General features: G+C 35.6%; 1 protein-coding gene across 3 annotated transcripts in view; it reads right to left on the reverse strand.

Moving 5' to 3' along the window:
• Positions 1-720: 720 nt before the first annotated feature.
• The window catches only part of LOC585728 (phospholipid phosphatase-related protein type 5), a 19766-nt gene continuing 7186 nt past the window's right edge, over positions 721-13300 (reverse strand). Inside the window, exons 2-10 of one of the 3 annotated variants that reach the window (XM_011683178.2) lie at positions 13006-13258; positions 11535-11685; positions 9963-10095; positions 9225-9396; positions 8476-8533; positions 7634-7810; positions 6872-7078; positions 5341-5350; positions 721-1717 (exon numbers count right to left, since the gene is read on the reverse strand). In XM_011683178.2, the coding sequence (XP_011681480.2) occupies positions 1683-1717; positions 5341-5350; positions 6872-7078; positions 7634-7810; positions 8476-8533; positions 9225-9396; positions 9963-10095; positions 11535-11685; positions 13006-13103 (1041 nt within the window). In that variant the 5' untranslated portion in view covers positions 13104-13258 and the 3' untranslated portion in view covers positions 721-1682. Of the gene's footprint in view, positions 1718-5340; positions 5351-5734; positions 7079-7633; positions 7811-8475; positions 8534-9224; positions 9397-9962; positions 10096-11534; positions 11686-13005; positions 13259-13300 lie in introns of those variants that run through there. The other 2 variants (XM_785544.5, XM_011683177.2) reach the window with 2 other exon arrangements.

Genomic DNA, 13300 nt, shown 5'->3' on the forward strand with positions numbered 1-13300 from the left:
GATTGTGAGAATATGAAGCATTCTTAATAGATTACTATATTAGTTATATAAGTTTATGTCTTCTCAGAACTTTTCAATAACGTTCTGAGCTGATACAAACTTTATCTGTCAAGAATAAAACATATACTGTCACAATCATTTCATGAAAACAGATTTAACTTGATTGGCAACAATGTATATACATAAAATACATTTCTATTGAAAAGGTAAATATTATAAGGCCACTTCAAAAATTACACAGCCTGAAGATGCAAATTAATTTACATCTCTATCATAAACATACATGTATATGTAATTGGGTACTAATAGATTATTTATCTTTAATTGGTGATAATGCACAAACCGTACTTAAAATGAACATTTAAACAATGAAAGAATACAGTTGAAAGCTCTTGGGAATTCAGTACCGGCTGACATTAAGTTTGATAAAAACAACCAAAGACAAAGAAGACGTCAACATCACAATATACATGTTAAAAAATTGATGTTGTGAATACTGTCTAGAATTACAATGTAGTTGAATATAATATTAGCTAATATGCAACACTATAGTTGCTACACGACTCCATATGCATTTGAAAGACTGTTTTTCTTTTCTTGCTACACATCAAAATGTCATTTACATAGTTCAGAAATGAAAAAATATATTCTCATGATTCGGTCATGTTACTGGACGAGAATGCTTTATTGAAAAAGGTGACCTTTTTTGTTATTATATAATATGTTGGCCTATACCTGAAAAAGTCATATTCTGATTGACTGTTAAGCTCATCTGCAAAATAATCACAAATGCCCATATTTTACCGAAATGTAAGCCCGGTGCTGGAGTTAGGCTTTTGCTCGATATCGCTGTTAACATATAGGAAGTTAGTGTGAGGTTTCAGTTTTCCTTTTGTTAAACGTGATTTTAGACCCACGGTCGGGTTTAATTGATTAGAAGCATATAGGATGTATCATTCACGTAATGATAAGAAAAAAAATCTCGGACTATTTTAAATTGTATAAATTACTTAAAAGAATATAGTAGGACTAGTAATATAAAGTATCATATGAATTAAACAAAATATCTAGAACCGACTTTTTAAAATCGCTTAATTTCATTTTTTTTTAAATGGAACGTACATAATTATACATGACTTGTATGCCTTTCGGCATAATCAATATAACCACGAAATCGATACAATTTTCGGGGTACATTATTTCTCCTCCTAGGCCTATATCGTTTTGTTTTATAAAAGAAATTTGGATGAAATAGTGGATTTTGTTGTGCTTTAGAGTCCTGTTGGGGCTATCGTATGACAGTGGGTCGTAACTTGGGGAGTCGTGACCATATGGGGAGGAGGAGGGTGTGGGGGGGGGGGCGAATGTGTAACGTCTTTGCATTATTGGCATCAAATTGAGTTGCAGTGACTACATTTTTAATAGTTTTTGGGCGGTAACGGGACCGACCGTCAAGGAATGGATATTAGAGCAAAAAGTTAAAGGATCGAGCCACTGCCCTATTCACGGTTTAATCAAGACGTGAAAAGTGTAATGATATACAAGGAGAGAGAGAGAGAGAGAGAGAGAGGGGGGGGGGGGGGGGGGATACGTGAAATAGATATCAGTGGTCAAAGTATTTTAAGAATCAACTTAAGTTTTGATTCTCTCAGTGTCAAAAGGTCGTAGATAGTTCCATGACCTCAGTAACCTCGATATTGGCGTCTCATCGTTGACTCTGCGGGTAAATAACATGACATACAGAACATATTGTTATCCCTAAAAATATATCATATCTTAAAGATCTAATTAATCTTCTTTCAATTCGGATAGAAAACCTATCACAGTTTGAAGACGGTACAATAATATACCATTTCAGTCTGAAGCTTTAAGTATCACTATTTCTTTTATTTAAACAAAATTGCTCTCCTCTATCTTGATTCTTCTTCTTTTTTTCCCTTTTTTTTTGTTACTATACAAATCTTTCATATAGACGGCGTTCCATGGTTTTCTCCTGTGTAATGTTAAAGCGATTCATTCTTTTATATATATGGTAGCATGACATCTTTACAATTAGACATGAATCATTCAAAAGGCAACCACGAATACCCTGTCCATGCATGTAACTCTGCATGGGTTGAATTACTGAATCCTCATCAAAAGAATAATGATAACAACAATTTAAATTTTGTATCAGCCTATAGTATAGATGTTTGCACGTTTAATACTGAAGTCTATTGAGTTGTCAGGAAATCACCATCTATAAATTTAAATAAAAACTGAAAACACATCTTTTTCATTAACTGTAAATCTAGGCATAGGAGCTCTTGTAGCGCAGTAGAATATAGTTTATACGCTCTATAAATGTATTATTATTATTATTATTATTATTATTGCCAGATATAAGATTGAAATTAGCATTTCAACACAGTATTTGGTACAATGCAGAGTAATATTATACAATAATGGTTTAAATAGTTAACACTCTAGATGAATGAAGGACACACATGAATGGTTAGTTATTGTTGACAGTAATTTACATGACGATTCTCACGGTGAGTGATGAGGATCAGGGGGTTGTTTCACAAAGATCCTAAGTTGGACTTAACTCTAAATTGGACTTAAATATTATGGAGAGCCATTTGTAGCCTTATGATGAAATAAATTCAAAAGCAAAATTCAAGTATTTTAGACTTTTCATAAATTCCACATCAAGAACATGAAATCTCCCAAGATAATAGAAAATAAGAATGATTTGAATCAATATTTTATGCCTTTTAAAATAATTTTTACAAAATATTTTCAATGATGCTAACGGCTTTCCATAACTGTTAAGTCCAACTTAAAGATAAGTTCGAATCAGGATCTTTGTGTAACACCCCCCAGGAGTGATAACCATGGAAGATGAAGTTAGTGTAAGAAAGACGTTAATCAAGGTGACGTGAAGAAGATGAATATCAAACACCTCGCGAAGTTACCGACCGTCCAGCGATCAATTCGTATCTTGATAAGATTTTCGAAGCTATTCTTAATTTAACATAATGTATCCACATTTTTCACAACTTTTATCAAAATGGTATAAACGGGCATTATAAAGGTAAAATTCAATAGTCTGCAATACAATTTATCACGTCTGCTCAAATGAGGTACTTTTTTCCTTTAAAAAAATGCCATCGATCTTTGATTTTGAAAGATAATCATGATAATTAGAAGTATTCTGAATTAGCAGTTCTGTTCACGGTATTGACGACTGTTATGGGTCGATCTGGATGAGTGTTTCGAGAGCGCGGAATAACGGGTGGCGGCGAAGGAGGGGTCCGTAATGGTTTAAAAACAGGACGGCCTCGGCGACCGTCGTAGAGATACGAGTAGACGCCATTTTTCGTGTGCGGTCGTGGTATGTGGTACGAGGATTGTGATTGGATGGATGAAGATCGTCCCGTTGCCGCGGTTACTGTGGAAGCTGGTATAAGAATGATGATGATGAGTGTGCATGGAGAGAAGGAAAAGTGAAAACAACAAACCCGAATGTTCGGTTAGTATAGTGATCATAGTGAGATGTGAAGCAATCATAACACGGTTGTTAAGACTTTCAAGAAACCAACTATAATGGGCAATTTCAATAAATCTTCCTAGGTATGGATTCTATCTCCAGGGCCTCGCTGCATACAATTTACCACTGATGATAACGTTGTCATCAAAATTTACTACCGCAGCAACCTCCAATCAAATCATGTTTTCCATGGAAGTAATACCATTCATGGCGAAGTTATACCATTAATGGCGAAGTTACCATGAATGCTAAGCTTTATGCAACGGAACCCTGATCAAGTAAATGTAATTGTAATTGTAATCATCACATTCTTCAATAAGCGCTGCATATTATAGCGATTCTTTCTTCATGATAACTGTTTGAAAGTATTTAAGATAATGTTTTTAATGCTGTTATTTTAATGCATGGATTAACTCAACAATTTATTAATGGTCCGGCCTCTTTTTTTAAATTTATATATATATATATATATATATATAACAATGGAAATATAAGCAACATGCACGAGTGGTCGAATGTATCACATGCAAGAAAGGAAGTAAGAAAATCTACTGAAATCTTATCACAGTCATTTGCAACTTCTTTTTTGTTCAAAGTGAATTTTTTTCTTCTTCGTGACACGTACTTCATGTTTGGATATATACAAATATATGCTAATAATTAGAGAGAGCTGGGAAGTATTATACAGACGGCAGGCTTGGAATGCCTATGCTTTGTCAAATGCGAATATTTTGGGGTTCCTTTGCTTTTTTTTTTTTTCTGAAACCATCATTAGTAGACAAGCAAACCAAAGAAAATAATTTATTTTAATAAAAAACACTACTCACGTTCCAAAGCCCATACTCATCATTTATACAAGAGAGAAAATTATTCCACTAACATACGTACCGTTATATATTTATAACGCATCCTCTCGTTACACAACTACGATAGAACAATTAACCTATTTATTCATTTTGGGGCACATATTTGAGAGAAAAAAGGAAAAGGGGGAAATTGTCCTTTAGAGAGATTACACTGAGACGAAGATTTTCTGACCCATCACAGTTAAACAAAATACTAATGCATGCAAGGTGGGTTCGATTAATAGAAATAGGGGGCCTGAAAACAGGTGAAAATTCATAGTACATCGTCAGTATATATTCTAAGCTTGGAACCAAGAAGGAAAGGAAAGAACTGTGCAGAACACTTTAAATGTTCCATGCGTCCTATTTTGTCAACTTTCCTAGTTATAGCCACAAATTAAAAGCAATGGTCCATTTTATATCACGTATTTCAATTTCAGTGAATCACACGTATGCTGATGTCATATCGAGGATATGTTCGAAAAGATATGAACATCCAACACTGACTAGATTAGATCAATCGCCTTCCTTATCCCGAGACACCATAACATGATGACAAAATGAATCATAGTATTATTTCACTCTCTTTGGGCGTGTTTAAGATTCTAAATTAATTTTTAAGTTATAGATATATCTGCGTCTTTACATTCTTGCAATGATGGAGGAGCTTGCCAGATAAAATAAGAGAAGGATTTATCGATTATAATTATTGAAAACGGTGCGCAAATAATGTGTCTGGTAATTTTGATTTACCATCTCCCCTCTTGATGTAAATATACCGGGTATATGCCCATCATTGTCTTGTTATATACGAACAATTATATTACTGAACTGCGGAAACACATATCACACAAAGCCAACACCACAACACAGCAAATAAGAGATAGAAATAGAGAAATTGGTTGTGGAGAAAGAGGGAGAAATGGCAATACAGAAGATAGAAAATAACGCAGGAAATTTTACCTGAATTCATCTGATTTATTCACAATGGAAGCATTTAGATACAAACAGAAATATCCATAAGCAAAATCAACCAGATATACAATATTCATATAAATCTACTGAAGCATTCTTAACTAAATAGATATTTGTTATATATCCTATCGAAGACTATATTTCGTGATTCAAATCGAATAATATTTGTTTGGAATTATCTAATTTCAATAATATATAAATGGTGACATAAAACATCAAACAATTTTGCTGTTCTGTAAATGCTCACAAATATCATTATTAATTCATTCAGCAAGATAACACAAATATAGCAGATCAAAAATATACTTTTTGTAACAAAAGAAAGATAAACTCGTGCTAACACATAGACTGAAAACAATCACACAAAAGCAAGTCAGAAGCATGCAACTTAAAGTTAAAAAACACCTTTAATTGCTCATTTTTTTTTAAATCGGAAGACAGTTTGCTGTTAATATTTCCGCACAACCCGTAAAAGAACGTACACATTATTTATTACATAGAAAGTTAAAGCAAGATTTTGAAAGATGAATAACTTTAATGTAAGATTCGGGAATCTATAATTTTTTATTTTGTTTAATGTCGCTTCGAATTTTGTTGTTGATTGCGTACAGTAACCATAATGAATTGGAAACTAAGTCTTCCTTGCATATTTCAATATCAAGGCCAGACCGTCATTTTCTTTCAGAGAGTAAGATCTATATACGAACATAAACTCTATGGTAAGGACATCATCTTTTCCTTTCTTCAAAAGATTGATAAACAAAGTTCTCGAAGGAAATTATTTAGTTCCTTTTTAAAATCAGGGAAGGAAGTATTAATGCCTAAAATGTCCAAGCTATATATTCACGGCAATATACACGTATTTAATTAACAATCTTTTGAAACTACACTTTGTGATTAATCTATATTTGCTGTTAATGAAGCCACATTTTGTATTTTGTTGTTAGATTGGCATAGAAAGCACAACATACATATTTACTGAAAGACAAATGATTCTCACATGAAAATGAAATATACTGATATTTAGTAGTATATACACCATTATTGGTTATGATTCGATACAATTCGTATAATTGAATGACTTTTTGTACATAAAGTACAAATATTATAGTTACTGAGATCATTTCCTTTCGTGTATAATCAATACACTAAATAATTTGTTCAATGAAAGAAAAAAGATTGCCGGAAGCTCTGAGATAAATAGCGGGATATAAAGCGGTTGGGTATTGAAGAAGTATCGATATTTCATATGAACGATCATCAAACTTCAGAATCAGATCGACAAACGTTTTCCGGAAAAAATTACCAAAAGAAAATTTTCAGTTCAAGTATCTGTGATTGTCCGAAGCGGGGAAACCCGGCACCCAATATACCCCAGTAAGAAGCATGGTATTGGTTAGTACATGTAATGATCTACACCCCTGCTTTTCCCGTCTGGAACCCTCTTGCCGCTGATAGCATTAGCATCCCTTGGACCACCCTGCCAAGGGTCTTCCTTGTTATACACGCCACCATTTACCTCCATTCCTCGGTCCGTGTACCCGTCACGATCTCTCTGGCTATGTCGAAGACCGTTCATCACCATGGGTTCGGGATGGGTGTTGCCGTTGTGGAGGGCGTGTTCGTGTTCGATGACGTAATCCTCGTTGGCGCCGACGCCATTATCCATTCTCGGGCTAGTGGTGGACATGAGCGGTCCCAGGAAGGCGTCCAGGACTCCATAGATCTTTCCAGAAAAGAGTAGAAAATTGGGAGCAAAATGAGGAATACAGTTTATTTTATCCCACTTCAGAAATAATGATTGCAACTTCATATCATACCGAATGATGCAAGATATCGGTTCAGAAGGAGCACTTAAAATGATGCCTGCCATCTAGGTTGTTAACTTTCCAGAACCTATGTCGGAGACGGAAATAGAACTGATTATCAGCTTGAGCGCTAGCTCCTTTATCATTAATATAGCGCAAAACCCCTCTATGTCTGCTTTATCAAACAAGGATTCATTGAGTGTTGGATGATTTGTTTGTTGGACAATATTCGTACAACTTTGTATTGTAGGCTTATAGCTGTTGGCTTGTCGCAAATTTATTTCCATATCCCTACCCCCCCCCCAAAAAAAAAAGAAAAGAAAGAAGAGAATCGAGAATTAAATTATTTGTTTTATTGTCGGCTTTCATTACCATGCCATGGTTCAACTACATTTGTTTCGATGTCATACAGTTCTTATGCTTGCAGTGCAATACACTATCAAATCAAATCAATCAAATCAAATGTGACCTACCAGATAAAATGCCACCACACTCCCTAGGATCCACCCTCCAATGACGTCACCCCAATGCGCTCTGTGAGCTGCGATCTGCTGTACACCAAGTAGGTAGGGTACCGCGATAAAACAAAGACCAGCGAAAGGGCGTAGGGTGTGAGCTGCATTTAGCTTCATCAGCATCGTGATGTACACCTGATGAACAAAACACAAGCAATGAGGTCGAATTATAATTAATATATTTTTTAATAAACCTAATAGGAGTACAATCAGATCTTATTGGGTAGGCAATGTCTGTACAACACAGCTAAAGTCCTTAGAAAGATCATTTCAAATTAATGCGCTTTAAAAAGTAAATGCTTAACCCTACCAATTCATATAATGCAATTTACTATAAATCATTCTCATCGGGATTGGAAAATACTTGTATACATGCAATGGCGGAGAATTTCAGGGGGTATTGGCATCATGGGGGGGGGGGGGGCTCAGATTAAAGGGTGGGGTCAATCGTCTTCGTCGACCTTTTCCCATTATCGTCATTGCTGGTTCATTGCCTCGGAAATACAAAAATGTTACAATCTAATCAATGATACCTATAAATTAATTTATGTATTTATTCTGTATCAATAATTGATTCCATTAGCTTTTTTAATAATATGAACAAGAAAGAGGTCGAGGTGATGCATGATGAAACTGATTAAGTCACCATCTTTATTTTTCATTTTCAATTTGGGTTTTAATTAAGGACAATGAATTGATGATCATAGGCTACCCTCATACATTCTATATTCGCTCTGCATTGCAATAATAGAATGAAAACTCTGTAGCAAGTAGGGACAAAAATGGGTTATTATACTCACGGCAACATAGACCGAGGCGTAGGCACTGAGAGAAGCATACAGGGACGGGAATGATTGCCTATAGAGAGAAAAACAACATTAAAAAGACTTGATGGAACATCACTGTACTGTAACAACTGATGACGTCATTCTGGTTCCAATACATCTACTATTCAGTTAATGCATGCTGGATAAAACAAGTGAATGTTTTACTAGATATAAATTAACGTCAGTATGTTAACGATGATTTCCAGTTTCCAAGATTTGACAAGAACTGCCCGTGAACTGCCCGTGAATGAATCAGGTGCCGAAAATTGGCGTGATATTATTATGGGAACGTCTATTCCATGTTAGTTTTGATAGTCTTTAATTGACATATTGAGCAATAAATCTTTAGAATTTCTGAAAATATTAAGAATAAATTGTTCTGTAAATATCCAGTAAACCTTTTGGAGCTGTAATGCATTTCATTTTTTGTACACCAATGGGTGTAATGATACCAAAGATATTGTAGTTTTAACGTGTACTTTATTATGATAGATATATAGTTTAAAAATATGTTTTTCTTCATTCATACGTAAAATAATTATAACTATCATCATCATCATTATTGGCATGGTAATAAAGTACTTTGTATTGATATGAAAATAATACTAAATTCTATCATCATCATCATCATTGTTGGCATGGTAATAAAGTACTTTGTATTGATACGAAATTAATACTAAAATTCATCATCATCATCATCATCATCATCATCATCATTATACCTCGCAGAGTCTATTATTGTAGTACAGTCACTGATTGTGAAGGTGCTTTCTGCAGCGTTAGAACATGGCGTACAGGTTGATCGGGTGAAGAAGTCTGGGGCAGGATGACTGAGTATTAGCTGACCAGCACGGGTTAAGATCCAAGTGATAAAAGCACCAAGCAGAAAGATACCTGGATGGAAAAGGGTTTTGTTTCATATCAGATGGGAGAAACGGAGTAGTTTTCATAGGAGGGTACAACAAAAGTTAGTATCATCATCATCACAGCTAATTATTATGGTTTTCATTTTTTTGATAGATAATTTTTTTTTTCTTGCCACGGATCCCATTCATAAACACTGTCATCAGTATTATCATCAGTATCTTTGATCGCTACCATAATCACAACAACCAACACCATTACCCCTAAATCACTATCCTCGATAAATTATTAAAGAAGTCACTATATCATCACCATCACCACTGTTACAATCACAACTATCTTCATCATCAACACCGCAGTTTTTTTGTTGTGTTATCATTTTTTCATCTTCAAATAATTATGTCTTCATCGTCGTCGTCATCTCAATCAACTTTGATCGTTACCATCCTCATTCTCCTATTTCTCCCCCCTTGGTGTTATTAACCTCTCTCCACCCCTTTCTCCTCTTCTCCGATCCTCTTCTTTGACACATCTTCCCCTCTCCTTCATCATCACTCTTTCTCTCCATCAATCAGCCCCTCCTCCTATCCTCTTACCTGTGAATCTGACCGTTCTCCGGAGGAGAGCATGTAACTTCATGCCGAATGTCATCACAGATTTCTCCATGAAGAGCTGCTTCTTACCGCCCTGAAGGTTATACAAACCCACAGCGGCTTCTCCGAATAACACCTAGAGAGAGAGAGAGAGAGAGAGAGAGGGAGGGAGAGAGAGAGAGAGAGAGAGAGAGAGAGAGAGAGAGAGAGAGAAATAGAGAAAGAGAGAGAGGAGAGAGAGAGAGAGAGAGAGAGAGAGAGAGAGAGAGAGAGAGATGCATTAATAAAGATTTACCACGTCACACAGTATAGTGTGATATACAAGGGCATTGTTTGATTACATGGACAGGAGACAATGGCAAGCGAAACAAAGGTACTACGCTTCCTCATTTTGGCATATCCAAATGACATTCATTACACAGCAACGGGAGACAGCTTCGTATATATCGGATGACGAATTTCTAGATGGTCTCTCACATCATACCACTCACTACACTCAGGCTTAAAATTCATTGACAACAAATGAATGGCAATACTTAGAATACATTCAATTTAGTTCTGTTTTGGGAGAAATGTGTTGAGGCTACTACCTACACACTAGCAATATTCCTCCCCAAATTAGTGCATTAAAAAGTCATTATTATCAAAAAGTGTTCTACGACTTTGGTTGTCATCTTTATATCATTTTGAGTCGTCATTAAATGCCATATTTAGTGTTGTTATAACACATTTATATTGAATGAATATGGTGACATTTTATTCTAACCAATGCTCTTTCAATGTTTAGAACTATACTAATTTCTTCAACAATTTACAGTCAATACAGTCTTTAATTAAGGGTATGGAAATGTTAATTTATACATGTGCGTACCTCATGCTGCTCCCAAATTAATTAAGACAATTCTTGATTCATCATTCATTTCTACGAAACAAATATTCGGGCAGCAAAGAGAGGTTGATATTTGTTTATTCAAATTAATGCAACAAGGTTGTTATATCAAAAAGCGGGTACCTTACCTTCACAATACATGAACGCCCTCATGATATTATATTTTATATACCAATTAACACCGTTCTCTGAATGCGCAGACGCAATTCTAGAATGGAGGGAACTGGGGATCTTAGCATTCATTTTCAACATAAAACAAAACGCCTCGATTAATTTTTATTTATGATCAATAACTGGGGTAGGCCTTGAGCCTACAAGCTTCCCTCTAGAATCGTTATAAGGCTCATTCAATCATTCATAAACAAAATCAACTCGACGAATTCAAACAAAAATGGCACAGTGGTAACAGAAAACATGATTACAGCAGCTGAACATGAGTCAAGTTATTTTACTGACAAAATGTGTAGATTTGAATACAGAGAACCCGCTCAACTTCATAAAAAACGTTTCACATTGAAACGTTCGCATTGAAAGAAATTTAAGATAACCGTTCTCCTTTGCATTTTGTAGCGAATAATGTTTTGCGTTTAAAATGGCATATCTTCATTGTTTATCATCTCGCAAACGAAACAGAAAAAAAACTGTTATCCAAGCATCTTGTAAGACAAAGAAAGATGTCAACTCACCACGATGGGCGGAAGAACGAAAGCGAGGACGAAGACGATGGTTTCCGGTACGATGTCGACTCTCTCTGGGTAGCTGTAGTAGGCGATATCGATACATGGTATCGTGGCATCGTGTAATGTAAACGTCTGTGTCTGCCATTCCATGAAATACCTGGATAAATATTTTGGGTAAAGTGGTTAACTTTCTTTCTTTCTTTACCCAAACATTTCGGTATCATCTCTACAGATATTTTGTTGCTCAATTTTTTTCTTCCCTCCAGACAATCTTAGTAATATATTACCATTATGATTATGGAGCAATGTAGAATGTGAAATGGGTATTATTCCCCCCTATATTTTGGCCAAAATTTAATGTCTAAGAATGATAAATAATGGATTTATATCCAACATGCAGAAGTGTTTTGTTACGGAATGAATGAACCGAACTTAAGACTTATCTGTTCAATATGTAATGTAATCATATTTTGTTTGTTAAACTATAAAGCGTTATGTTAATATTAACTATTATTATTGTATGATTGTTATTAGGAATTTGTTATAATAATCATGTATCATGCATTATATTGTTGTAATTTGTAGGTTAACATTACTTTTATTTTATTTTTGTTAAGCGCTTAGAAACTTTGTACTAAGCGCTATATAAATGTAATTTATTATTATTATTATTATTATTATTATTATTATTATATTAATTTAGACAGGTTCACATTATAACATAGCGGACAAATTTTCAAATGATTTGCCTGAGCATCGATAGAAATCTAATGAATTTAATTCTCCAAGACTTTTAATGAAATTAGATTTCAATAATTGAATTCAATTATTGAGTTTGCTTGGGGTATTGTTATCATTACCTCAGTACATTGAGATTGAAATGAGGAGGGAAAGATGGAATAGAAAAGGGACAATGCAGGCACAAAACTAATAGGGATAATAGGAGAGAAAATGAGAGGAGTATGCAGAAGAGAGAGATTGACAGGAGGGAAGTAGATAGAGAGAGAGAGAGAGAGAGACAGACAGAGAGACATACAGAGATAGTGTGGGGAGGGAGGGCGGGAGAGAGAGAGAGATGGTGAGAAGGGAGAGAGAGAGGATGGGGAGGGAGAGAGTGATGGTGGAGAGGGAGGGATGGTGAGGGTGGGAGAGGGAGGGTGGGAGAGGGAGGGGAAGAGAGAGAGAGAGAGAGAGAGAGAGAGAGAGAGAGAGAGAGACATACAGAGATAGTGTGGGGAGGGAGGGCGGGAGAGAGAGAGAGAGAGATGGTGGGGAGGGAGAGAGAGAGGATGGGGAGGGAGAGAGTGATGGTGGAGAGGGAGGGATGGTGAGGGTGGGAGAGGGAGGGGAAGAGAGAGAGAGAGAGAGAGAGAGAGAGAGAGAGAGAGAGAGCCTATATTCAATCATGTACATCAAGCATGCTGGACCAAAGGCCACATCAGTTGCTCATTAGAAATTTACATCATAAAGCACTCACCATAATACCACTACAGCCGCCAATAGAATACAATCGAATAGAAAGAAGCAAGGGATAAGCCAGTTGTTAGAAGTCTCGTTGCCATGACGACCCGCCATTGTGTCGTTGGATGCTGGTAGCGTTCCGTTGCTAGGTAACGTTTGATCAGAGATCACGAGTACTGTTGCAAACAAGCAGGTGGAAAGCGCTGCTGATCTTTAGCGTTGATTTCTGTTCCGTCAATAACGCTCACTGCTTGCTCATGATATTATAACTGTAGGTTGGAATACAAACAAATTAAGTTGATTAAAACGTG

This window comes from Strongylocentrotus purpuratus, unplaced genomic scaffold, assembly GCF_000002235.5.
Source record: "Strongylocentrotus purpuratus isolate Spur 01 unplaced genomic scaffold, Spur_5.0 spur5_contig_840, whole genome shotgun sequence".
Lineage (NCBI taxonomy): Eukaryota > Metazoa > Echinodermata > Echinoidea > Camarodonta > Strongylocentrotidae > Strongylocentrotus > Strongylocentrotus purpuratus.